The following is a 25,377-nucleotide window of genomic DNA, read 5'->3' as shown; positions in this document are numbered from 1 at the left end:
TAAGGCTGAATTGCCTGAAATGCTCAAATGAGCACCCCATTTGGGGCTGGGATAGATTGACTTTTAAGGACTAGTGCCTGTGGGCTTTTTTTTCCCTAAGGATGGTAGTGGCTGTCCACGAGAAGCTAACGATCAGGGTGGCTGGGCTTACACTGGTGTAACTTGTGTCAGTGGGTGTGAGTAGGGTTTTCTGTTTCCTTACAGAGCTAATGGTAACCTCTCCCCTTGGCTTCCACAGGCTTTATCATCTACTTTGCCTATGGAATACGGCATAGTGTGGAAGCCACCTACGCGGCGTCAGCAGATGTGGAGAGAAACACAGACGCTGGCTCAGACAGCTGTAAATGACTGTGTTTGGCTTACAGGCAACTGGTAGCTGCAGTGAAAGAAGCTTTGTGGTGGGGATCCTGAATCAGATTGCACCTGATCAATCAGTAATGCAGGAATAAGAAAGCCTAATGCAGGCCTCCCCAACCCTTTTGCTGCAGCTTGCGGTTTGTTTAGTAGCACAGTTAAAAGGGATCACAAGGAAAAAAGACACAACTCTGGAATACTCCTGGCAGCACTGTCAGCTCACCTGGGGCTATGTGCTTCCCTCTCTCCCTCTCCTGTTTTGTTTTTTTCCTCAGTATATAGAAAGAGAACTGCTTCTGTGTGCCAGTTAACCTTAAATGCTGCTATGAAACCAAGCCTCACAAAGGTCTTTCTCAGTAGCCCTGAGAATTACCTCCCCACAGATACTCTACCTGATTATACATGGAGCAGATTTTGCAGTGCTACTGTCAAGTGTAGACCAGATCCATCCTTCACCCTATGTGACCTGTACCCCACGTGTACGCACAAAAAAAGGCTCTCGCCAAACAACAGATTTCACTGGGTTAAGAAAGCACCTGCAAGATTTTAATTCTTTAAATTATTAGGTCTCATAGGTTTTTGTTGTATTTAACTTGTTTTTTTAACTACGTACTCATATGCTTTAAAGCACATTTCCACTGCTGTGAAATGCTGGGAAGGTTTGTGGTTGCTGTTTGTCAGGTGAGTGGTCGCTTGCCAGCACACAGGGAACGCCTGTATATATTGCTGCTGCCTGTACACTCCACAGAAGGATTGCCAGGTTTAGTGAGGGAACTGTGTGGTGCAAGTACTTGAAAGGCTTGAAGGGAATGGGTGCCTCTAAAGAGACGTCCTACCTCTTTGCCTTGGAAATCACCAGTGTGGCTGCAGTGGTGGGGTGGCTGGCAGAGGTGAGTCCAGCTCTGACAGCAAGTGGAGTCCTATTTTCCTCTCCCTGCATCAGTTCTGTGTCCTGGCCAAGTGGCATTAGCAAAGGATTTGGCTGTGATACTTCCATTTGGTGTTGGTGGGTGGAACACATTTCTGCCTTGGAAAGGGAAGCACAGAAGAATCTTCAGGGTCATGAAGTTCATTCATGAGCAGTAGAGGTGTCTGCCCCCTGCCCAGGGGAGGCTGTGGGGAGGTGCAAGGGCTTCTCAAGTCCCAGCAGAACATGCAGCCCAGAAAACACCGCTAAGCTCTAGGGTCTGACTTGCTGGGGGAACTTTCCCTTTGGGGCTGGAGATCATTTCCAGAGCCTGGCTGTGAAAGGTTGGAAATTTGGAGTTGAGACCAGGGGCTGTGTTTGGTTGGCAATGCCTTAGTTTTGCTGCAAGATGATGTTTGTTTTTTTAAATTCTCTCTAATAGCTTTCCCCAGCCAAATTCATCCACTACCCTAAAAAAGGCTTGTTAAAGCATCATGAAGGTGGGCCATACCCATGTAATGCCACTGATTTAAATTCATGCTTCAACTTGTACTGAAAAACAAATCATAGAATCATGGAATGGTTTGGGTTGGAAGGGACCTTTTGAAGATCATCTAGTCTAGCCTCCCTTCCATGGGTAAGGACATCTTTCACTAGATGAGATTGCTCAAAACCCAGACCTCAAATGCTTCCAGGGATGGAGCATCCCAAACGGATACTGCGGAAACCCCCTTTCCTGACTGAGTGGATGCTTTCCTAAGTGTCCTCCATACTACTGTCTCTGAACACTGGACAATCTTTAATCTATTTGTCAGCATGGCTCTTGCTGATGAAGCAACAGGCTCTTGTCCCCATCATTCAGTTGGAGAACTGAAGAACGGACCCCTGCGTGACTTGCCCAGGGTCTCACCAGGCATCTGGTGCAGCAGAAAGGAGAATCAGACAATTTCCTGGGTTACGTGGCCGGACCGTGGACCATCTCTCACATGTTTCCAAGAAAGACTTTGTAGCCTTTCTGCCCACTGAAGAGTTTTAATCTTGACTTCTTTCTAGTGCGCTAGGAGGCTCTTCTTGGCAGGATTGGAATTTGAGGGAGCGAAGGCAATGTGTTCTTTGCTTTCCAGGTGCACTTCAGGGTGTGTTTTGAATGCAGTTTCCCCCCAAAAATGAAGTCGGGGTCTGCTCCAGTCAGTGGGTCTTGACCATCTGCCAAACCTTTGCACCTTATGCATATACAAAGTCTTACTCAAGCAGGGGGAGATGAATATAGAAATTAGAAGCCACTATGTTGAAATCTATTTTGTTTAAACACAGGCAAGGTCAACACACTCCACAGCCTCCCAAAAGACACTGAAGATGTGGTGAGAGGCAAGAAGATGAAAACTCAGAGGGGAGCAAAGTTTCCTATTGTACTAAAAATGTAAGGATGTTTTTCTCTACCTGGGTACCAGCTCCTGAGCAATTATAGCATTAAGCAATGACCATTTAGGGGTGAATTCTGACTGGAAGTGTGTTTCCAAAGAAAATTATTTTAACAGATTTCTTACTGTATGTAAAATTTTTTTATATAGGTGTTAACTTATTTGTGTTGTCTGCTTAGAGATGTGTTCTGGTTTTTATATTCCATTACTTTGTTTCAGCTTTTGTGACATATAATAGCAACACGTAGAAGAAGAGAAAGTCCTGATGGGGGCCGTTTTTCTTCAGTCGCTTTTTCTCTGAGAAGGTTCATAGGAAAACCATTCTGTGTCAACAGATTTGATATTTAAATGTGCCCTTATGTATACCAGCCCCAGAGCCACATGCCATAAATTTGCTGGTAGAGGTGAGGGTCTTTAGCTCTGTCTCCCGCTTCTCCATCATGACTTCTTCAACCCATCAGTTCCCTGGTGGTAAGTGCTGCTGTTGCTACTCACCAGATACAAGGAGGTGGAGGGAATCTGCAGCCCTGCACAGTGACAGGGAAGTGCAGGTGTCTCCCTGTCTCTCTGTGTACCTGCTTCTCCTGTGTCCAGCTGGACGTGGGGACCTGCTGGCCTCCTCTTCACATGTTTTGACCCAGGGAGTGGACTGGTGAGGAGGTGATGAGTTTGACACAGCTGCATACTTCTGCCTCATCCTCTCCTGCCTGCATCTACCCCTTGCTTGTCCATTTTTTTAAGCTAAAAGGCAAGTCTGACTGCCTCTTTCCAGGACAATGTCAAGGACTTTGCTGAATAGTGGGTTTTTTACTATTTTATGGGGTTTTACCATTTTCTGCCTCCCTGCTGATGTGTGCATGTAACATAGATCAAGCGAAGTATCTTTGGAGTCATGCAACTGCTGCTATAACCTTGCTGTTGTGGATGATACACTTTCATTCATTTGAGCTTTCCTCTGTGAATAGTTTAATCATAATTTTATGATGCAAATATTTTGTAGAGCATTTTGTTGCATGAAGAGTTGGGAATGGAGAAGCAATGCCTTTGCTCGGCACAAAAATAGATCCTGGCATGCTTGATATTTAGGGGCAGGCTCTGGCCCAAAAGAGTGACCTTATTTCAACGTATTTAGTTGCTCCCAGTCTGCTCACTTGAAGTTTCCTTCTGGGAAAGCTGTTGGAAGGGTCCTACTGACTGCTGGTGCATGGTGGGCAGAGGTTGGCAGCACTGAGGCTGCAATTCGCAGTTATATAGCAAGTTTGAGTATGTAGCTAGCCAGCCCTTCTCAATGGAAACTTACTGTCAAAACAGTTTTTCTCCCCCCCCCAACAAAGAAATTTTTTTGGTTCAGAAATGACTAGCTTTTGATTATTTGCTTACTATTTTCATTCTTTTGTCACTGAAAGTCATTACTGACTGGTTTTCGACTTCACTTCACTTTACCCTTTTCTCATCCCTCAGGGTGGAGTTTGATGCTTCTCTGGGTAGAGAGTGCTTGTGCTGGGAGTCGAACGGCTCTGCTGCATGAGGGGGTACGGGGCGGCCCCCATCCCCTGTACTGTTTGGCCATCGTGGGGGCTGGGGTATGCTGCAAACAGACTGCTCCTGGTTCAGAGCCATATGTGCTTGGTCACAGCAGGGGAGAGGGAGCTGAAAGGAAACACACTGGTGGAACTGCTGCTGGTGCTGACACCACATGCTGCTGTTTAGTGCCGGGGTTTTAGAAGGGTAAAGTTTTAGCTGGCAGTGCCTGCCATAGATGCTCTTACTCTTCATCCATCCCACAAAAACAAGCTCCTATTCCTGGTGTACAGAGAGTGCCTGTCACTGCCTGTTGCCTCCGTTCCTACTTACTCAGAGACCAGAAATTGATATGATAGAATATTATGTTTATATTTGTAAAATCTGCTTCTTTAGTGATTGCATTTTATATACTAATGAATTCCAGTGAAAATTCTTAAATCCACCCCTAAGGAAAGCCATGTACAAGTAAACATTGCTATCATCTGCCCAAATGAATGGAGAGCGACAGGCAGGTCTGGCAGGCGTGAGGGGCTTGCATTGACAGGGAGGAGCAGGAATGAGGCTGGTTTTCATGCAGCAGGCTCCCCTGAAATCCCTTCCCTATGTGCATCTCAACACTCCCCTTTCAAAGCAAACCTCTTCCCTATGGCAGAAAAAGCATCTCTTCCTAAAGCCTTGGATAACCTTGCGAAGTCCGCTGGGATTGACTTTCCAAGCAGGTCTTATTTCTTCCTTCTCCTTATGAAAAAATTGCACTTGTTCAAGGCTAAATCTATACATACACAGTGAACTGATGCTTTCTCCTCACAGCCAACTCACCTTTCCACAGGGCTGCCAGCCTGATGTGGGATGCCAGCCTGCCTGCATCCCAAAAGCAAGCTGAAGGCAAGGCTGCCTCGATGGTGTCATCAGTTGTGCTGCCTGTTGCCACTCGCCTTGTGGTTTATCATTCATTTCCCATTCCAGCAGCAATGCCTCTGCCATGACCCCCCTGGGCTGCCTTACACTCTACCTTACAGTTGCAGCTGAGGTCCCACTGGGAGTCTGACACCCAGCTGGAAAACAGATGATCCTGGAATGTCTCTGCTAGCAAGAGCCAGACCTCGATTTTTCTCAGGGTATTTGCTCTTGGCTCACACTGCAAAACATGGGGTTCATCTGAGACCTGGCAGGCTCCAACCAGCAAGAAGCACCTTTTCATCCCAGTGCTGTGTGGGGCAGTGGTTTTGGCAAAGTGACTCATATTTTTGGGACAACAGTGGGAAGCAAAGGGTTCCCTTGCAGCACTTGTGTGTTCCAGCTGTGCTGGGTGCAAGGGGCAGGAGGAGCTGGTAAAGCAATTTTTCTGACCGAAGCCATGGAAGAGTGTATATTTTTATTTTTCAATTATTAAAATTATTAAGCAAAATGTAAATAATAAAATTTCTGTTGTCTGATGGTCTATTTTCCTAATGATTTTCTCAGAACTTTTTATGGGTGTGATAAGTAGTTTTAATGCTTGTTCAGTAATCAAATCTATTTTTTGTCTTCTTTATCTTTGTTTCGGTTTGATTTTTTTTTGTTTTGCCTTTTTTACCAAGTTCATGTAGCAATTAAAGCCTTAAGTTTTAAAATGTGAACCTTGCCCCTAGAGCACAGCGCAGGTGTGTGGCTACTTCTAATCCTGGCAACACTGTAAATACTTCTCCCCTCACCAATGCTTTTGGAATTTGGAAATTCACTTGTAATTATCTGGTACAGCATTAAAACATATTTCTTAATATCCAAATAAATTATGCCTATTGTTTGCCCTCATTTGCAAGCCTGCCTCTGTTTTCCACCTTGTTCCAATGTCTGCAGGAGAGCACTTGCTCAGGGAGCTGCTTGTGGTAACTCTACCCTGTCTTTTGGATTTGCTGAGACAGGTGGGACACTACGTAATTTGGGGAATTTTTTGCAGACTGGGTCTGTGCTCAGTGCTGAGCAGGTTGTTGCTGCTGACAGTGAGGTGACTCAGCCCCTGTCTTGTACTACCAGTTCAGGTATTAGGTGGGACTTCAAGAACCTGCAAAGGTAACTTAAAATTGACCCAGGTGATATAAATTTTGCTCACATTGCAAAGTTTGGTTGCCTCAGGAAATTAGGACTGTGTAGTGAATGAAGAGTACTGCTCGTGGGATTTTCCAGGATAGGGCCTGCAGGACAACACAGAAACCACCAAGCAGGAGGAGGCTTGTCTGCTGCGTGCCTCTGCCTCCATCACTTGTGTCCTGTGGCAGATGAGCCAGTGGCCCCCGAACACTGCTTTGCTTCTTCCTTTAGTCCTGGTCCTTGCCACAGCTTCCTTTGTGCTAAGCAAGGCAGGGGCCTGGTGAAAAATCTTTCAGGAGGATGTCATCAGGTACGTTTCTGAGGTGGGATGTGCCCTGGCCCCTTTTTAATCCTTGTGGCAAAGCCCAAGCAGTTCTGTTGTTCTCAGTGGGAGGGCAGGGTGAGGTCACAGGGGATGAGGTGTTGAAACTTAGTGAACTGGCATTCTAATAGAGAGTGCAGGTTTTTGCTGCTGTGCCTGAACCACTGGCAGAAATGTTCCCATTACCACATGCTGCAGCGTGACACCTTAATAGAAACATTGCAGACCATAATCCCTGATCTGGGAGTCCCAGTCATATTGGAAGCACCTTTAGAAAATGAATCCATGAGAACTTAATAGCATGTGAGCCACAGTTAGGAAACCCAGCTGACCAGCCCTGCTGCCTGGAGGCTAAGTGACTGTCTAGCTTCAGTCTTTACCTTAATGGGGTAACCCTTTAATGAAGTTTTGCTTTGTTTTCCATTGATCTTGGTTTCCGTGTGCAGAGAAAACATGGCAGGACGTGCTGGTCTGTATGCGTCAGCCCATAGGTGCACTGGCGCATGTTTTTATTAATCAGGAATATATTACACTTATCTGTACATCGTAACTGCAATTATACAAACTCTTCCTGTAATCATTAGCCACATAGTAAACAGGACCACAGAACTCCTGCTGTGCGTGAAACTGTACAGAAGCTCCTCAGCGTGTCCATGGGACACAACCACCATCAGTGCAGAGACGTAAAATACCTGATTTTGCACTTGATAGTTTCTCCTTTCCTCGCCCTGCCCACCACCATCACAAACCTTTGCTACTGTGCATCGACCGAGTTAACACATCTCTGCCGGCAGCTGCAGGAGGTCCCATCCCAACAGGGCCAAATGGTATCTTTCCACAGAAAATTCTGTGGCCCCCACTTGCTGCTGGCTCTCCTGCCATCCCATGGCTGATACCTGCTCCCAGTGCCTATCTCTGGAGCCCCTCCAGAGCAACTGTAGGCTAGTTTATTGCCGCTGCACCATTCTGCATTGGTTAAAGATTAACCAAATCAAACAGCTTCTTTTTAAAGACAGAGGCGATAAAACCCTTTCCTGTTTAGTGCTGGCTATGTTCCCTCTCCTGCCAAAGGCTGCCCTACCCTGTCAAATGGGAAAGTCCCTGCAGTGGCCATGGCATTTGGGAAGTCTCCAGCCTTGCAAAAGCGATTACTTCCCATTGCTTGCCTTTGAGCAGGGACAGCCAGTGAGCACAGACTAGAGATATGGCCCCTACACCACTGGGAATGCCAAGCTCACATTTCATGGTCACACCTCCCTGGCATGAGCAGGGGTTACAGGCTTGGCCATGCACTCGGGGGTGTTCTGCCCCACTCAGGAATGACTGCCCCACTCAGGGGCTGTTCCCTTCCTCTCACTGTCTGAGTGACCTGGGCTTTTGTTTCACACCTACTCCAGCACGTAGAGGCAAAGAGGGACAGGACAGGAAAAACAGGAAAAAGGAATAACCTTTTTTTGGGGAAAAAAAGTCTGCGTTTCTGGGCTCGCACCAGGAGGAGCCACCCTTAACACCCCCCACAGGGATGGGTTGCTGGGTCCCTTCTGGTCAGGCAAAATTTCCTACAGCTTTGCTAGTGATTGGGCAGACCCCAGAGGCCGTGCCAAGGAAGAATCCAGTGAGAGGCAGGATTGGGAGGCAAAAATTCGATGGGAAAGGGATTGGCAATGATACGGAATGATGGTGGAGCTGGGTTCAACACCAGTTTTCCCACCGTAAAAGCCCCACTCCCAATTCACTGCTGGAAGCATCTCTTGCTATGACTTTAAAACAACAAAGTGATAAAGCACCAGAAAAAGAGGGAAAGGATTAATAAATTAAAACAGGCTCAGCCAGACTGTCCTGGGCCAATAGTATGCTTTAGTGTGTTTAGCACAGAAAAGTTTAGAGGAGCATCATGGTAACATCTCTGGTTGTTTCAGCTCAACCAATTTACAGAGGGTAAAAAGGAGGATTCTAGAAACTATCAATAAGTCTGACTAATCTGGTGGCCTTCTGCAATGGTGTGACTGCGCTGGTGGATGAGGGATGAGCAACTGATGTCATTTACCTGGACTCCGTAAGGTCTTTAACAGTTCCACGCAACATCCTTGTCACCAAATTGGGGAGATATGGGTTTGATGGATGGAAGTTAGATACGGAATTGGCTGGATGGTTGCATTGATTTCCATGTCCAAATGGAAATCAGTAACAAGTTGTGGCCCTCAGGGGTCCATATTGGAACCAGAACTGTTTAATATCTTCATCAATGACATGGACAGTGGGATCAGGTATACCCTCAACAAGTTTGCAGATGACACCAAGCTGAGTGATACACTTGATACACTGGAGGAAAAGGATGCCATCCAGAGGGACCTTGACAGGCTTGAGAGGTGGGTCCATGTGAAAATCAGGAGGTTCAGTAAGGCCAAGTGCAAGGTGCTGCACCTGGATCAGGGCAACCCCTGGTATCAATACAGGCTGGGGGATGAATGGATGGAGAGCAACCCTGATGAGAAAGACTTGGGGATACTGGTGGATGAGAGGCTGGATGTCAGTGTTCAAAGCCCAGGAAGCCAATCATATCCTGGGCTGCATCAGAAGAAACATGACCAGCAGGTCGAGGGAGGGAATTCTTCCCCTCTACTCCACTCTGCAGTGCTTCATCCAGCTCTGGGTTCCTCAGCACAGGAAGGACATCGACCTGCTGGAGCAAGTCTAGAGTAGGGCCACAAAGATGACCAGAGGGCTGGAGCATCTGTCCTATGAAGACAGGCTGAAAGAGCTGGGGTTGTTCAGCTTGGAGAAGATAAGGCTCCAGGGAGATCTTGTAACACCTTCCAGTATCTAAAGGGGGCCTGTAAGAAAGATGGGGATGGACTTTTTACCAGGGCCTCTAGTGACAGTACAAGGGACAACAGTTTTAGAATGGAAAAGGATAGGTTCAGATTGGACATAAGGAGAGATTTTCTTACAATGACAGTGGTAGGACACTGGAACAGGTTGTTCAGAGAAGTTGTGGATGTCCCCTGTCCCTGGTACTGTTCAAGGCCAGAATGGATGAAGCTCTGAGCAACCTGATCTAGTGGAAGGTGTCCCTGTGCACGGCAGGGTGCTTGGACCAGATGATCTTAAAGATTCCTTTTAACTCAAATCATCCTATGCTCCTATGATCTCATTTTACCTGAATTGTATTGATGGGATGAAAGACGACAATGCAGTAGGTATTGCAGGTGTCTGTGCAGTTAGTAAGTATCAAAGTGATTAAAGTTGTACTTGGCAAGAAGGGGCTTTGTGTGCATGTATGTGCTAGGTATCTATCTTACTTTCAGGTTGTATTTGCTGGACACACTAAAATCTAGTAATGCATTTCAACAGCAGTAGCTGGTGTGGCATGATCTATTCTAACAAGATGCTCAATTTACTCAGTATCACAGTATCATGCAAAAGCTGCTACAAAAATAAATTTCTCTAAAAAGGAGAAAAAAAAATCACGATTTTTTTTAACACTGTGGAACAGGCCACAGGTGCTTTGATGGTGGTTGAAGCTGTATCTAAGCTGCAGTCTGTGAATCCTGAGTATTTCCCAGGAAAGCTGAAGCATAGCTCCCACTCAAGCAGTTTGCAGGGCAGTGCAATCTCATCCCTGTAGGTGCAGGACATGCTGGTGCCACACATACCCAGGTGGGAGAGCCACCCTCCCCACAGCACTCCTGCACCCCAGGGGTTTGCTTCATGTACTGTCTCCCTGCTTACTTTGACCCCAGTGCACAAAGCAGGCCTGCATGCAGGCTTTTTGCCCTAAGCTGGGTAGAAAAGCATCCCACAGATCTCTTTGTTTTTGAAATTATGCTCAGGGATATTTTTTCTTGCTAGAAGTACCCATGAGGGCCCTGCAGAGTGTCCCACCACAGCCACTTCTCAGCCCCACCACTCCCTCGGGTGGGGGGTCACCCGAAGCCTGGGTGAACATTTTCGCTTCTAGATGGGAAAGTTAAAGTTAGTTTAGCCACTCATTTCCACGGATCTTTAAAGTGCTCTGTAACTTTAGGTAAGCTTTAGCAATGTGAAATAATATAGATATGTGGAAGGAAAGTAATTCTGACCTCAGTTGCGCCTGTGTAGTTGGCTGTGCTCTATTTGGCATTTCAGGCGGAAGGAGGCTAGAGCCCTAGCTGTTGCCCAGTGTCTCATCCTAATATTGGAAACCTCTCACCCAGCACAGGTCAAGGATGAACAACTTTTTTTCTCCTTCTTGCTTATGGGACTTGAAATAAAACAAAATGGACAGGAACCTACAACCAGAGATTCTGATTGTATCCAAATCAGGCCAAGGTAAATCAAGATAAGATCTGACTAGGATTTAAAGACACTAAAATTGAACGACGTTAACCAGTAACCTCTACCAAATTTGCTAAACCCCTCAGGTTTCTCATCTCTAGCCTATCTCCACTTACAATATCAATGGTAAGAGTTAAAAAAGCAGTGGATGGTATGCATATCTTATCTGGTATTCAAAGCAAAGGTGATGGTTTCAAAGGCAGTACTGTCTCAGAATTTCAAATTCGCTGGTGTTCATGTTACATAGAGTACCACTTGGTGGTCATTTGGAAGGCGCTTCTACTTCTGTGTAACTTTCTTCTAGGTTGGATATAAATATTCCTGGGAGTCTAAACAGAAATGCATTTTGTTTAGATACAAGTCTTAGGCACGAGTTAGAAAACTGCTGACTGTAATGAAAATATATCAGCACTTAGTAGTATCCAATAATATAAAAAATGCAATTCAGAACATCTGCAACTACATATATATGTGTGTGCGTCTATATATAGGTATAAAGGTACAATACGTACATGTATATAAACACAGACACATATACAGAAATATTCACAACTTGAACTGTATTTGTAACTAACCTGAAATACTGCAGCAAAAGTTCATTCTGATGAACCATTATTAGAGCATTTTCCAACTTTTGGCTCTAACCATACTTATAATGTTCACACATCAAACTAAACTTTTTGCTATCCTAACTTTCTGCTGTTCTAGCTTTTTGCTATCTTTTTTGCTACCTTAATCAACATGTCAGAACCAAGAATTTCTATATGGGGACTGTAAGAGTACCCTGCCTAGTGTAAAGCTATGCAGCTACCAAACATGCTTGCAGCCACGAACGCTGGGCGCCTGTTGATGGTAATACTTCCTTGGAGGGTAACATTTTGCAGATTGGAAATGCATAAAAGGCAGAGAACCTCCGGCGCACAGCTGCTGATTCATCGCCGCAAGGTTCTGACTTTTGCTGGAGAGGAGTTCTCTGATGAGCAGTGATAAAAAGAAGTGGACGATGCAGGTGGGAGTTTGACAGGGCTTACGGCATCTCCCTCCTGCAGCTTCCAGAGGAGCTCTTCGTTAGTCCTGCTGAGCTTCTTCTTCTCCTCCACTTCTTTCTCAACGTATTCTTGAAGATTAGCATTCTCCTCTGACAATTGCCTGGAGAGAGAAGCAGGACAACATGTAAGGCACACCAGGGCAAAGATGGTTGCATTAATGCAGCCAGCACTGCACAAGAGGCAGGACCAGGCAGAACACTGAGCAGCAAGCCACATCCCATCCCATCTCAACCCCCTGCCCCTGAGCTGCTGAAGCTTGGGCACAGCTGTCACCAGATCTCTTCACTGCTGGGTGAGAAAGGCATCTCCACAAGTCACAGCTTTCCCACACTGTCTGACTCTGCCTCCAGATGCACCTGTGCCTTTGCTCTATACCTCTTTGAGGCATCTCAGCTGCCAAAGCTTAGGTGGGATGAACCCCAGCCTTCTTCTCTGGCCTTGTGCTACTGCCAGCATCATGTATGGCATGCAAAAGTGCCAAGAACTTTGTGCACGGACAATGCACTTCAGACACTTTAAAAATGGCCATTTTCCCATATAGACAAGAGAGTAAAAACTAGTAAGTCCTAAAAGAAGAATCTAGTATATTTATTTATTTATTTGTATATTTGAAAGTGCTGGCCTTCCCTTGGAAGCTGTGGGTTTGTGAATAGGGTGGAGCTGAAGAGAACACCATCAGTCCCACGGTGGGCAACTAGGACTGCAGAGCATGCCCAGCCTTGGTCACTGGTGTCTGAAGAGGACTTCAGAGCTGGCCCCAGTACTTGGCTTCGGGATGTAGGTAGGCACAGTGGTTTCAGATGTCCTCTTGCATCGGTATTTGCTTGTGGCCAAGTTGGTTTTGGCTCCCTGAGAATGAATCCAATCTGTGTTTTCTCCCCACTTTCAGCACATGGAGGAAGCAGGTGCACAGCATGGGGTTGTGGTGTCTGCACAACCTGTTCACTGGCACAGTAGTTTCTACCTGGGAATGGGCCAATAAATCCCCTGCCCTTGTTTCTCAGCTTAGATGCCAAAGCTGTGCAATGAATGAGAGAGCACTTGTGGAGTGTCAGAGCGAGTGCAAAGAGGAGAGAAAACAGTTGCATCCATTGACTTTTTCAGCTCACTGCTACTGAATGCAAAGGAAAAGGATTCTGCCCTTTGAATGCTCCCAGCTTTAGCTTAGTCCTGATGCAGGATGCAGATCAGCTTCAAGGCCTTCCCTCTCCTTTGTAAAAGCTCATGAGGCTATAGGTCCTTCTCCAGCTCCTTCCTCCTTGGTCCCAAAAAAGCCACTATTCCTGACTGCAATGCTAGAGAAACTTGACCAGCAAGGACCAGGGAGGTGTTCTCCCAGAATGTCCAATAACTTAATGGCTTCTGGGGAGCTGGGGCGTGGGCACCAGCCTTAGTGAGTTTGCACCAGGTGACTGGTTTTGAAACAAATGAAGCAGTGCAAGTAGAATATGGGACCCGATTAATATGTGTTTTGGGCATGTGCTGACAATAGCTACATACTGAAGGATGCATGAAGGAGCACCAAGATTCTGCAGCTCCATTACACTTGGGCAGGAGCCAGGTCCTGATGTGATCAACCTGGGGCAGCTCTGGGCAGGTACCTAACCTGATTTACAGGCAATTTAAGATTTTATAGAAATGAACAGGGAGGAACCTAACCTTCCCCTAGGTGTTTCCAGCATTCAGCAGCAGCTGGGTGTGGATTTTGGATGCACACAAAAAATTCTGTACAACTCCTTTTCTGGGTGTAGCCTGAAGCTTATAGCAGATGTCATGGGCTGCTGCTGCACTCAACAAAAGCCTCTGAGATGGTGGGGTTGGCATTTCTGATACTGTTTAAAAAACATTTTTTAAGAATTTCTGCTTTTTTTGTCTTCATTCCTACAGAAGTGTGGTTCAGGTAATCAAGAATATGTCTGTTTCTTCTCCTAGTCCCTGAAAGTTCTGAATCATGGAGCAGCAGCTAGCAGAGTTGAAGGATTAAAACACAAGTTGGCAGAAGTTTTCAGAAAGCTGCTTGCCTGGTAGAGAAGAAAAATCCTATCATGGTCCTAATGGGGAACCAGCTATAGCATGAGCTCACAGTCTAACATTAGTCACGAGAAAGTCCACCTGGGACCTCACCCTGAAGAAGTAACTCTTGCTACACACAGAATTACTTTCTTTTGCAATGTTGAACAAGGCAGCCATAAAAATTATATGCAAAGCCCCAGTACATTCGTTTCAGACAGCATTTGCTGAGGAAAAAATAAAAAAGCACATGCTCTCCCTGCCTTTGTATGTCTCTTAGTGTGTAACTGGCTGGTAAAGCTCATCTGGGTATTGGGAACAGGCTAGTCACAACAGCACAGACCGCAGAGCATAGTGAGGGGCTCAGCTCCCTCCTCTGCTAAAGGCACTACTTGGACAGGAGCAGACATGAGCAGATGTGTTTCTCTCCCAGTCTCCCAACTATTTAGGCAGCTGTAACAAATCACAGCCATAAACCAACAGAGATCTGCAGGGGAACACCAACATGACAGAGATGTGGGAGAAGGTGCTTGAGTCGTGCCCTCGATCCAAAAGGTCCAGAGGTCAGTGGGTTCCTGGGCTATGCCAACAGAGACCACATCTGGTTATGTTCAGCTCTGGGTGCTGAACAACCTCGGTCCAATGAACCGAAAAAATGTTGGTTGATTGGAGGAAGGATCTGAAATGTTGGGAAATTAGATGATTTTTTCAAGTGTTTGGGGAAGTTCCAGCAGAGGCTCTGTGGAACTCCTGCATCCAAAGCTGGGGCATAGTAAGGCTCTTGTCCCTCCCTTTGTACCTGCTTTTGGCTATAATTGAAAATATCTCTGTGGTGCACCCCTCAGGCCCCCAGCACCTCTGGAACACCCCTCCTGACCATGCTGCAAAGACTGGCTTTTCTCTGGCTCCCCTCCCTCCTCTTGCTGCTGTTGGGCTGTCACAGCTGCTTGGGCACCCAAACTGCAAACTGGCAGAAATAGCTCTAATCCGTGTTGTTCCTCAGCAAGGGCAGCTCCCAGAGCTCATTCATGCTGTACTTCCCAGGCACTGCCAGTACAACAGAAATGAGTATCTGCATGGCTACTGCTGTCAGGAAAACGCAAGTCTTAATAATTCCAAATTTCAAGCCCTGGCTATCCCTATAGCTGTCCCATAGCTATTCCCAAATAGTTACTGCTGAAAATTACTGTCCTCAAAGATGACTTTGAAGACTGACCTCAAATTCAGAATTTCTCCCAAAAGATGTTCTTGAAACCAGTACCTACACAGTTACAGACAAGAAACAAAGTACTGCAGCTGGATGCTGGCAGGGAGTGGAGGGAGAATGCTATTCACTCAGCCAGAGACAGGTAGCTGCAATGCAGAGATGCCAAGCACTGAACCAGGAACTCTGGCTGCTGTCAGGCATGGAGAGAGACTGCCACTTCCAGGCCACAATTCATCCAGCCCTAAAGCAGGTGTCTCAAACTGGTCTCATGAACCAGACCTCAAAAATTCCTAGTTCTCCTCCCCAAGCACAGAAACACTGTAGACACCAATCTCAGACAGTGACATGGGTATTACAGGTATTTACAATTAGGTGAGAGGAAACATAATCCTCACCCCATGTGAATGTTAGTGCACGTAATGCTGCCTTTTAAAAATATCTACATGCCGGAGATAATTTCAAAAGGCTGAATCATTAACAAACGAAGCACTTGAAAGACAAAAACTAAAATCAGAGATGAGATGCTGACAGTTTAAAAGTCAGCTAAAAAATAAATTTAATTTTTGGCCAATGGCATTATTTCTGACTGCAATGACAGCTTAGGCAGCTGCAGGGTTGGTACAAGACCAGCTCTAGTGTCTCCCTCTGGCACCCTTTCTGTCTGGCTCCAGCTGTGGTCTCTGGCCTTAAAGCAGATTATGAACTCTGGGACAGGGACTGTCCTACCCTTCTCTTTATATACTACCTAACTAACACAAGGAGCCTTGACACCTTTGCCATGTTGTGACAAAGGTGCAAAGAGGCAGTGCCAATGAACAAAACCATCTATGGATAATCCTGCCTGGGTGACAGTGGCATTGGTAGCATGTCTTTCTGAAAACATCCCATTCCCATCCTCATTCCCACTGATTAATGGGTTTCAGGGTGCTGATACTGAGATCAGAACCACCAGCAAGTTCGCTCTCAGCAGCATGTCAAAATCATGAAAATACACAGACAGATGTGTGGCCTTCCTTATATTAAAGTAAGCAAACCCCAATATAAAAAGGATTTTTTAATAGAACAAGGAGAAAAGGACACCAATACACTTTCAGGGTGAGGTTTTTCCCCTTCTGAAAAAAGTGTCAGCCTTGTGCAATTACGATCTGGAGCCTTCTTTCAAGCTAAGACAGATTGCAAATATCAGCACAAACCTTGTTATGACAGTATTTTGCTCAATCCTGGCTCTGAGTTCTTCATTCTGCTGTTGCAGCATGGTGATTTTTTCTTCCAGTTTTAAGTTTTTTTCAACCTGCAACAAAAGAAGGTTTGTTAAGTCTGAAGCACACCCAACACCTGATCCAAGATAATTTGTTCTTTTTTTTGTCCATAAAGCAACTTCTAAAATTTGAGGATAGATGGAGGTGGTCATCTTGACTGCAGCTAAGTCTTGGAGGTCTGACTCATACCACCGCATCATACTGGTGAAGTAAGTGGGGCCATCAGCAGAGCATTAAGCAGGGGCAGAGCTGAACTAGCCTTTACTTCTAACTGAGGAGGAGGAGGGTCTTAGTTTTGTTCAGTGCAAATAAAGGTTTTCCTCAGTGGTGCCCCTCCAGTTTTCATCTCTCAAGGAGCCAGCATTACGAGCTGTTGGTCTTGGACAGGAAGCTGGTGGCACTTGGGGAGCATGGGGATGCCCAGCATGGAAAGGACATTGTGGCATAAGTGGTCCTTCGTCTCATGATGAAGGAGGAGTGCAAGGTGCTATGATGCACATCATCCAGCTCAACTAGTCTCATCAGACATAACAGTCTGGCATCCAGCCTTTTAGGATTATGATTCTTCAGTTATGGGGATGAACAACATCACCCAGCAGGGCAGAGGATGCCCAGCAGCAGCTTTAGACTGCTGCTGCGTTCATATGAGGAGGGTTGCCCTTTGGAGACTCTTCTCACTACTGCTAACAATGTCAGCTTGAATAACCAGTTTAAACTAGACATTTAACTTTAAGCTGTAATTAATTGAAATGAATCCTATCCCAAGCACAGGTAGCTTTTATTCTGGACAGTTCAAGGACAGAGTCTGAGGATATCAATAGCCATGTATTAGAACATCAGTAAGATGTTTATAGGCATGTTCCACAGCCTCAGGTGCCCTGTTTTTCCCAAGCTTTGAATTTGACGTACTTTATCACCTTAGTTCTTGGTTTTCTAGCAGTTTGAATTTTGCTGAATTCAACAACTTTGAAAGAAAATAAGATGGCACAGAGTAACCTTATCTCTGTGTGAGCTCGATTATTGAATTTCCCAACCTTTTATAAAGACCCAAAGTACTGTGCACTGGAGTTACCAATAACTCTCACTTAATGGGGGAGATGTCAGTTTTATGTAGTGTTTTCCAGTCTGTGCAGGTAATTGCAAAGGATACTCCTGATTCTCAGATATTCTGGCCTGGCCCAGCATATTTTGTTAGAGCAGAATGTGAATTCTGGCCCAGTTTTCTGGCTCTGAGAGAGGAATCACTGTCATGGGCACCCTCTCTGCTTCCTCAATAGTTTTCATAAGTAGTACCTATGCCACCTTCATTTCCAGTCTCCCTTTCAGCAGCCAAGGAGCCAAGCCTGACCCTGTATTTGAATACCCTCTTGCTCCCTCATGAGGCTCCTCTTCTTTCAGAGCGTTTGGAGATGCCATGTAGATGTTCTGGTACTTACAAAGGTATACCTTTAAACAGAAAGCAGTTGTGCCTTTGGACCACAGTAGACACAGTGTTTTACTCTGATAAAGGGCAAGAATAGGACTGTGTGCTTGTATGTGGTTAATCAGCAAAAGCAGTTGAATGACCAGGAACTATTATAGGCTGTTGTTTGGGACTCTTTTTTTCCTAGTATAACCCTACAGAGCATGTTTTCAAATGCTGGCTTAGCTCCAGGAGCAGCGCATTGGAAGGAGCACAGATAACAAGCCTCAGTTGTAAAGAGGCACTTTTCTCTACATCTACTTACTCAAGCATCTGTTCAGCAAAATAATCATCAGAGTTCTCAAATTTCCCTGTAAATGGAAGCAAATCTTGCTGAATGCTGTGCTGAGCCAGCTGCCCCAGCTCCTAGCTGAGGTATTGCCTCATCCTGTCACCATACTGCACTTTTACTGTCACTGCAGGTTATTCACAAAATTAATCCCCTTTCCAACAAAAAATGTAATTGATAGTGAACTGGGGAGTTCTTTGTTAGGGATTCCCACACGTAAAGGATAAGAAGACAGTGTAGGCTGCAGAAAAGCCTTACTGGTGGGTTGGAGAGACCTTTCCAAGAGTAAGCCTTGCTAGGGGTTACTTGCTAAATATTGCTAATTCATACATAGCTACCTAAATGTCCTCAGGAGCAGCAGCAAGAAACACCATGGCTCAATCTTCCCCATGTGCCCTCCCCAACTCTAAATGGCTACCTGACTCCTGTAGGGGCTTATGATGCAGGCCCTGGGCTACCACAAAGTTTCCCTTCCTCCATTCTTCCTACACCACTCACCTCATTGTCTAACCTAACAGGCTGAGCAAGTATTGACTGAAAAACCCAAAATAGATCAATGATGTGAAAATCTTTGTGTCTTGCCCCAACCTCCCGTGTTTACTCACCTCTCCAAGTTCATCTGCTGTAACCAAACTTTTACTTTATTATCTCTGTAGGAAAAATGACAGTGACAACTCACCTGTTTTTCCAGCTCCATAATCATCTTCTCCTGTTGGTGAATCTGGAAGTTCTTCATTTCAAGAACATGTTTTAAGCTCTTCAAATCTTTTTCTAAGTGCAGATATGGAGCTCGCACAATCTAAGAAATATGTCAGTGATTTGGATATGTCAGCCATAAATGCATCTTCAGCTATAAGAGAAAAATTCCTTTGTGTACACACTGGTTTAGGAGTCTCAGTGGTGTGAAAACCACCTGGACCTCTGGTCTTCTGCAGCACACCAGAACACTATGATATTGTCTCCCTTGACACCTCTTTGGCTGGATAGCCAACAATATCTTTTTTTTGACCAGCCTCATGGAGAGAAGGATGGGATGCCAGCTTGTTCAGCAATCCCATTCCTAATCATAGTTTGGCAACCACATGAGGTGTTTTATGCTTCTGCAGGGATTTTGCCTTGGGAAAAGTACAAACATGAAACTGAGGAAACTGGAGTGGGGTGGAGGTGAAAACTACAGTGTTCTGTCTTGCCTGCACCGATGCATCATAGTGCCTGTTAGCAAAGGTCAGATCTGGTGGGTAAAAGTTCCCCCTCTGCTCAAGAACTTCAGATGTAGGTATGTAGGGAATACTAGTGCTCAGCTCATGGGCAACATTTGTGCTCTGAATTATACTGATGAAATACTGTCCCTGACTTTCACTGCTCTGGATTTTTCCCAGTGTAACTCACTCCAGTGAACTGCCTGGTGGAACAACACTGTGACACAGCAGAATTTGTTCTTGCACGTAAATTAAATACTGCAGTGAAGGCAGAAAAGGACTGATGCTACCTGTTTCCCATGGCCAAACATGTTTTAGACATTTATGCTTCTTTTCTAAGGAGTTCTGTCACCTGAAAATTCACTGAGCCCCTTGCACACCCTACTATTTTCATTGTGTCCTTTCTGTCATGTTGATACAGCTGCCCATGAAGTTGTGCTATGAACACCCTGAAATGCCCCAAGGTGAAAGAAAATTCTTTTTTGGAGGGTCATTTCAGGGTTATTTCATTTCAGATAAATAATTGCAGTGTGTGTTTACTTACACACTGTAAATAAACAGCATGGATGCAGTAGGCAGCAGGTGAATAAATATTTCAAATGACAGGGCTATCCCCTGCAAATCCAGAAAAAAAAAAAGAGGGAATAGAAGGAATATCAAAGAAGTTGTTTCAGAAGGCACAAAAAAAAAGAAAAAAAAATGTAAATGTGAAAAGATAAAGAGGAAAAAGTGAAAGAGACAAAAAAGGGAAAGAAGAATAGACAGCAGAAAGGATATACTAGACAGAGTTAATGAAATGTTTTGGAAGCAGAGCTACAAATGCTGGGTGAAAGAATAAAGAAAAAGAAGCAAAATCACAAAATGATGGACCTAAGGCTAAGATTTCTGACTCTTCCCCAGAGCTCAATATTTGGAGTCTCGGTTGAGACCTGCCACCTCATCCCTGGGGTGAGGATCCCATTGCTATTCATGGAATCGGGTGATGTGAGTCATATTTAGAAACATGTATCTTGATGACTGTATAGTTAGAGTTGTCATCTACCTTCAGTTGTTCCTCAGTGTTTTTCTTCAGAGCCTCTTCAAATCGGTCTGCTTTGGCCTTAAGAGATTGATTCTGGAACGTGAGGGTGTCTATCTGGTCCTGGAGGGGAGACATACAGATTAATACACCAACTGTCTTATTAACCTTCATACAAGTCAGTCTGCATTGTGAAACTACCAGGAAAGCTGAACAAGGCTTAGAAACCCCTGCAAAGCGGTATTTTTTTATGGAAGGACACTTGAACATGCAATGGAGTGCTTGACAAGCCTCAGAGAATCACAAAATCCTTGCAACACCTGTGGTTGATGCTAAATCATCCCATCACCTTGTGCTGGATGAGAATGAATGTGTTCTTCCTTAGGAGAGCTGGCATTTATATCATATGGATGACTGTGCAGTTCCTGAAGTCTGAATGAGGCAGTAGATACCCCACCCCTTCTTCCTTCACATTTCTAGGCTTCAAACACGGTAACAGAAATGATAAATTCGTGGTGTGGGCTTTAAATGATCGTCATTTCATCTCAGAGCTATACACCGGAACAACATGTTATTGTAAGCAATCATATTCCTGTTATCATCAAAGGCATATCTGTACCCCTGTCTATACAACACCTGTAAAATCCACAGTTGCTGTGAAATTTGTGTTCTTATCTTTCACAGTAGTGATTTCTTGGCTGCAAAATTACATCAGCACTCATTGCAAAACTGCTGACACACCTCAAGCTGTTGCAGCAGTGCAAAAATACGTGCTAGTTAGAGGGTTTAAAATTGTAATTCATCTCTGCCTGTGAAATCAAGTAGGACTTGCACTATTTGCTCTGGCATCTTTTCTTGTTTACACAAGAATTCCAAACTTAGCATGTATCACAGTCATACTTCTGCCCTCCACTCCTTGGAATTTCTTCATCTTGAGAGCCTGATGTTAAATAGTGGGATGTGGGAGATGTGATGTGCAGGGCTGACCCTGGCTGGCCACAGCCTAGCTGCACAGCAGGGCCAGCCTTGGGCAATCCGCATCAGGGACCACATTGCCCTCCAGTGGGCCTGGAGATGCGTCTACAGCATGGGACCGGCTTTCCCACTTTCAGGCAGCAGGGAAGAGTTTAAAGCAAAGGCACGGGGCCAGCCAGGGAGAGGTCAGTGTTTCTGAGCCCTGGGGGTGCCTGCTGGAGAGTACCATGTAGAAAAGGTGATGCTCGCAGCCACCACAGATGCCAGAGCCCGGCCTACCACTCAGGGAAGAGCTCAAATTTACCAGCAGTCAGCAGGGTCAAAAGGACATTCCTTGTTTTATCCAGACGCCCTTTTGTCCCTTTACGTTTGCCCTCTCTCCTGAACCACGCAAGGGGGAGGAAAAATCCTGAGGGTTTGCTGGTAGTTCCCAGTTTGGACAGGCAGAGGACAAGAGGTGCTATAGCTGGTAAGAAGTAAGAGCCTGGTGTGCTGGCAGCCAGCAAAGGGACTGGGGCTGCCCATCAGCTGCTCTGCAACATCATTACAGGGGTGGGAAACAAAGAAACTGCTAACCTGGAGTGACAGCCGCAGTTTTTCGAAAGTCTCTTCTAGTTGTGCCTTTTCCAGTTTGTGAGCAGTATTCAGTTCTGGGGAAGTTGCACAGACATGATATTACTAAGTGAAGCCTGTCAAACCAGGGTCCGAGAGCACACAAATCTTGAGCCAAGTGCAATTCAGGATGCAGTTTTAGGACATGTAGGTGGAGTAGGAAACTGCTAGAAATATACTCTGTGAGTTGTTTTGAGGATCAGTTTTCCTTATCTCTCACTGGCTGCAGGTACCTCTATTTTTATGTGACCATATTATGGTCATTCAGTGGTTTCAGAACTGCTCAGAAGTCCCAGCTCCCAGGTACTCTGAATAGGATCAGTCTGACAATGGGTCATTTACCAACGCAGAGTGAGTATCCCCAGATCAAAGATTTTTAAATTAGATATATTTAAAATCTTGGCTTGCAATTTCTTTAGGAAGATAGAGAGGAGGGCCACGACCTCAGGTGCAAAAATGCAAATGTTAGTGCTTCTCCCCAAGCCGTGGCAGATGAGCTTTGAGGTTTATTCCAGTAGTGAGACTGACAGAGAAGACAAAAAACATGATTAAATGTTTCTCTGCTAGAATAACTTATGCTGGACTTACAAATAACCAGAAGTTTAATAAGCAAAGAGAAATAAAGTTTAATTTCTAAAGCAATGGCACCAAAATGTCATTCAGTGCAGTAGGAGCACCTACCTTTTTAGCCTACAGACACTCTATTTGTTGTGTTTTCACCCCCAAGCCCATGGGATTCTGCCCTCTAACCCCTGCCACAGTAACAGCAGCGATAATACCAGTGCTCCAGTGTATTGCACAGCGCACTATCCCGCAGCTGCTGCAATGCCTTTTCCAGGCACAGGAGGGCATTTAATACCCGCACTAGGATCAGGGAGCACAAACTTTGGCCACCAGACCCTTGATAAACCACAACTAAATTTTATCATCGAAAAATACCAAAAAAACCAGCCAGATAAGAATATCCTCAAGCAAGAAACAGCTTTTTATTTAATTATTTTCAAAATTGCATGTGTTAATTTACAGATGGCATGCTAGACACCTTCTCTGCCTATGGGAGAGGGGAATAGACTGTTCTCAGTTCATGTTATACTCTGGACTGTGTCTCTAATTGACACAATACAGAGCTAAGCAATATGGTCTGGTTTGGAAAATGTGGGAAAACCTACTAGAGCTATTTAAAAAGTAGACTGTTAGGAAAAAAAAAAGGAAAAAAAAAAGAAAAAAAAAGAGGGAGATTGTACAGGTAGCTGTTAAATGTCAGCTAAAGCATTCACAAAGACATATGTTTAGAGACTGAACTGGAAGGGGGGAAACAGCTCTGTCTGCAGCATCAGTCCTGTGTCAAAACTGTAACACAGAATAAAGATAACAATGCTGAGGTACAGATTTGCGTGAGTGTGTGGCTTTGGTCTGCTCAGCATGGCCAGACGTTTGCTGCTGAAAATGATGAGTCTTGTTTTTAGAAGCAATGCGAGCATTTAAGCACCTAAATTCAGAGATATCCAATGAGCTCTAGTCTCATGGATACCCAAGAATTAGCCTCTTGAGAAAAGCATGTGTGTGAAGTGAGGTGGAATTTGGACTCTATTTTCAGCAACCTATGGACAGTCTTATCTTTGACCCAGAGACCCCCCTCAGATAATCTCAGGTCAAAGTTAGATGCTGTACACACTGCAGACAGCTCTCCCTTTGCCCTAGCATGAACTTAGTGGTCCATCCCATGTGAAAGCACTAGACCAACACAAATTTTCTGTATCACCTGCTCTGGAGGAAGAAAATCCAGGCTTACACAGTGTCACTACAGCATTAATTCTTGCTCTGGAATAGCTGTGTAGCTGTTGGGTCGTCTCTGGCTTACCTTGAATCTTGCAGTCATTCTCATCCTGCAGTACCGTAATGGCAACTAGGTGGTTATTTTCCAACTGTAACATTGCAGCTTCATGTACAGCTGTGATATCTTCCACCTGTTCCAACAACAGTGAGTGGAGACATGGACACATGATTAGACACACCGTGGCACACTGACAAGCCACTGCTAGAGAGCTCCAGTGAGCTGGAAACACTAAAGGGATCTACTGAGCATGACACTTCCAGTACCTGAGCCAGTTTTATTCATTACAAAACAGGCATGTTGATGCCTTGAGTGGTAGTATGTAGTCACTGCTGATAGTATTTTTGCTCTTTTAGCTTAATGGTGATAAATATGTACATAAGAAAGCAAAAGGTCAAAAAGTCCTTAGGTGAAGACGGCATTTATTAAATGTTCAGAAATCTCAACTTTGCATTAATCTAAATTATATTAATGACCACACAACCCACAGCCATCATGGGAGTGAGGAAGCCATCATGGGAGCAACTGGAAGAGGGCTGTGGGCAGCCTGTGTTCCAGTGCACCTAGTGGGTTTGTGATTCCTTCAGTATATTGTTTGCTAGTAGACTTGGCTAAAGGTAGAGTGAGATCCCTAATGATGGTCCCTTGATATACATCATTAAAGAAAATACAATGAAAAGTAGTGATCAAGGTTAAGTCAGTGGTCCAAACCAGTTTCTGAATGCAATGCATTGATTTGTTTTTCTGGGGTTTGTAACCACAGTGGTCTTATTTCTTACATTTAACACAATAGTATCTGTAATATCTGGCAAGGCAGAGGATCGGACTATTATATATTCCACTATATGGAATGAAATGGTTGTTCATTCCAAAGTGCCTTGACTCAAACCAGCTTTTTTTGTTCACAGTTATGTTAAATGATGGTAGAAAGTTACTGCAGCTGAGTTTGCCTTGACTGGAATAAATGTTATTTCACTGCTTTTAACAGTCAAACGTGTTAGGTAACCCAACAGAAGCAAAATTTCCAACCACATTGGAGAAAGCATGCTCTTAGAATGAAAGTTAGGTATTTAACATGGAATTTAAAATTATCCAAACTAATTTTCATAGTAATGTGGGAGATGACTCAGTAGTGAAGAACTGTTTGCAAATTAATTGGGACTCAGCCTGCTGATACATTGCATGAAAGAGCAAAGAAAGATGGGGAGGTAGATGACTCAATAAGCTACTAATGGGACAGGAAGAATTATCACCTGACTTTTTCCAGAGCACCTTGTCCCTGAATATGATGTCTGTAGGCTGAAACCTCATGAGCATTGCCATGTTCTTTACCTCATCCTTACTTAAGTCTTTATTCATACTTTAATTGCCTCTCAGCTGAGCAGCACCCCATAGGAATGATTATGCTCAACTCCAACCCCTTCAGAAGGTGAAGGGGTCTCCTCTCACAGCCACCATCCTTGGCAGGTTATTTATCTATAAAGTCAATTAGATATGTCCTAAATGATCTGTAGGGATTCTTCTGTCTTCTGCATGTTTCATATCCAC

At 44.8% G+C, this 25,377-nt stretch overlaps 2 protein-coding genes across 16 annotated transcripts in view; one reads left to right on the top strand and one right to left on the bottom strand.

The window, feature by feature from the left end:
* SLC7A1 (solute carrier family 7 member 1) overlaps positions 1 to 5,998 on the top strand; it is a 44,958-nt gene extending 38,960 nt beyond the window's left edge. For 6 of the 8 annotated variants that reach the window (XM_017818633.1, XM_017818639.1, XM_017818635.1 and 3 more), the window contains one exon: positions 239 to 348. In XM_017818633.1, the coding sequence (XP_017674122.1) occupies positions 239 to 348 (110 nt within the window). Of the gene's footprint in view, positions 1 to 238 lie in introns of all 8 variants that reach the window. The other 2 variants (XM_017818632.1, XM_017818640.1) reach the window with 1 other exon arrangement.
* Positions 5,999 to 9,354: 3,356 nt separating this feature from the next.
* The window catches only part of MTUS2 (microtubule associated tumor suppressor candidate 2), a 249,480-nt gene continuing 233,457 nt past the window's right edge, over positions 9,355 to 25,377 (bottom strand). For all 8 annotated transcript variants that reach the window (XM_017818680.1, XM_017818679.1, XM_017818682.1 and 5 more), the window contains 6 exons: positions 23,857 to 23,962; positions 21,960 to 22,033; positions 20,433 to 20,531; positions 18,871 to 18,990; positions 16,375 to 16,472; positions 9,355 to 12,064 (listed from right to left, as the gene is read on the bottom strand). In XM_017818680.1, the coding sequence (XP_017674169.1) occupies positions 11,848 to 12,064; positions 16,375 to 16,472; positions 18,871 to 18,990; positions 20,433 to 20,531; positions 21,960 to 22,033; positions 23,857 to 23,962 (714 nt within the window). In that variant the 3' untranslated portion in view covers positions 9,355 to 11,847. The remainder of the gene's footprint in view (positions 12,065 to 16,374; positions 16,473 to 18,870; positions 18,991 to 20,432; positions 20,532 to 21,959; positions 22,034 to 23,856; positions 23,963 to 25,377) is intronic.

The sequence above is a fragment of the Lepidothrix coronata genome, unplaced genomic scaffold, assembly GCF_001604755.1.
Source record: "Lepidothrix coronata isolate B3197 unplaced genomic scaffold, Lepidothrix_coronata-1.0 Scaffold69, whole genome shotgun sequence".
In the NCBI taxonomy this organism is placed as follows: domain Eukaryota; kingdom Metazoa; phylum Chordata; class Aves; order Passeriformes; family Pipridae; genus Lepidothrix; species Lepidothrix coronata.
The sequence above is the reverse complement of the archived record's forward strand: the minus strand, read 5'-3'. Positions and strand labels throughout refer to the sequence as shown.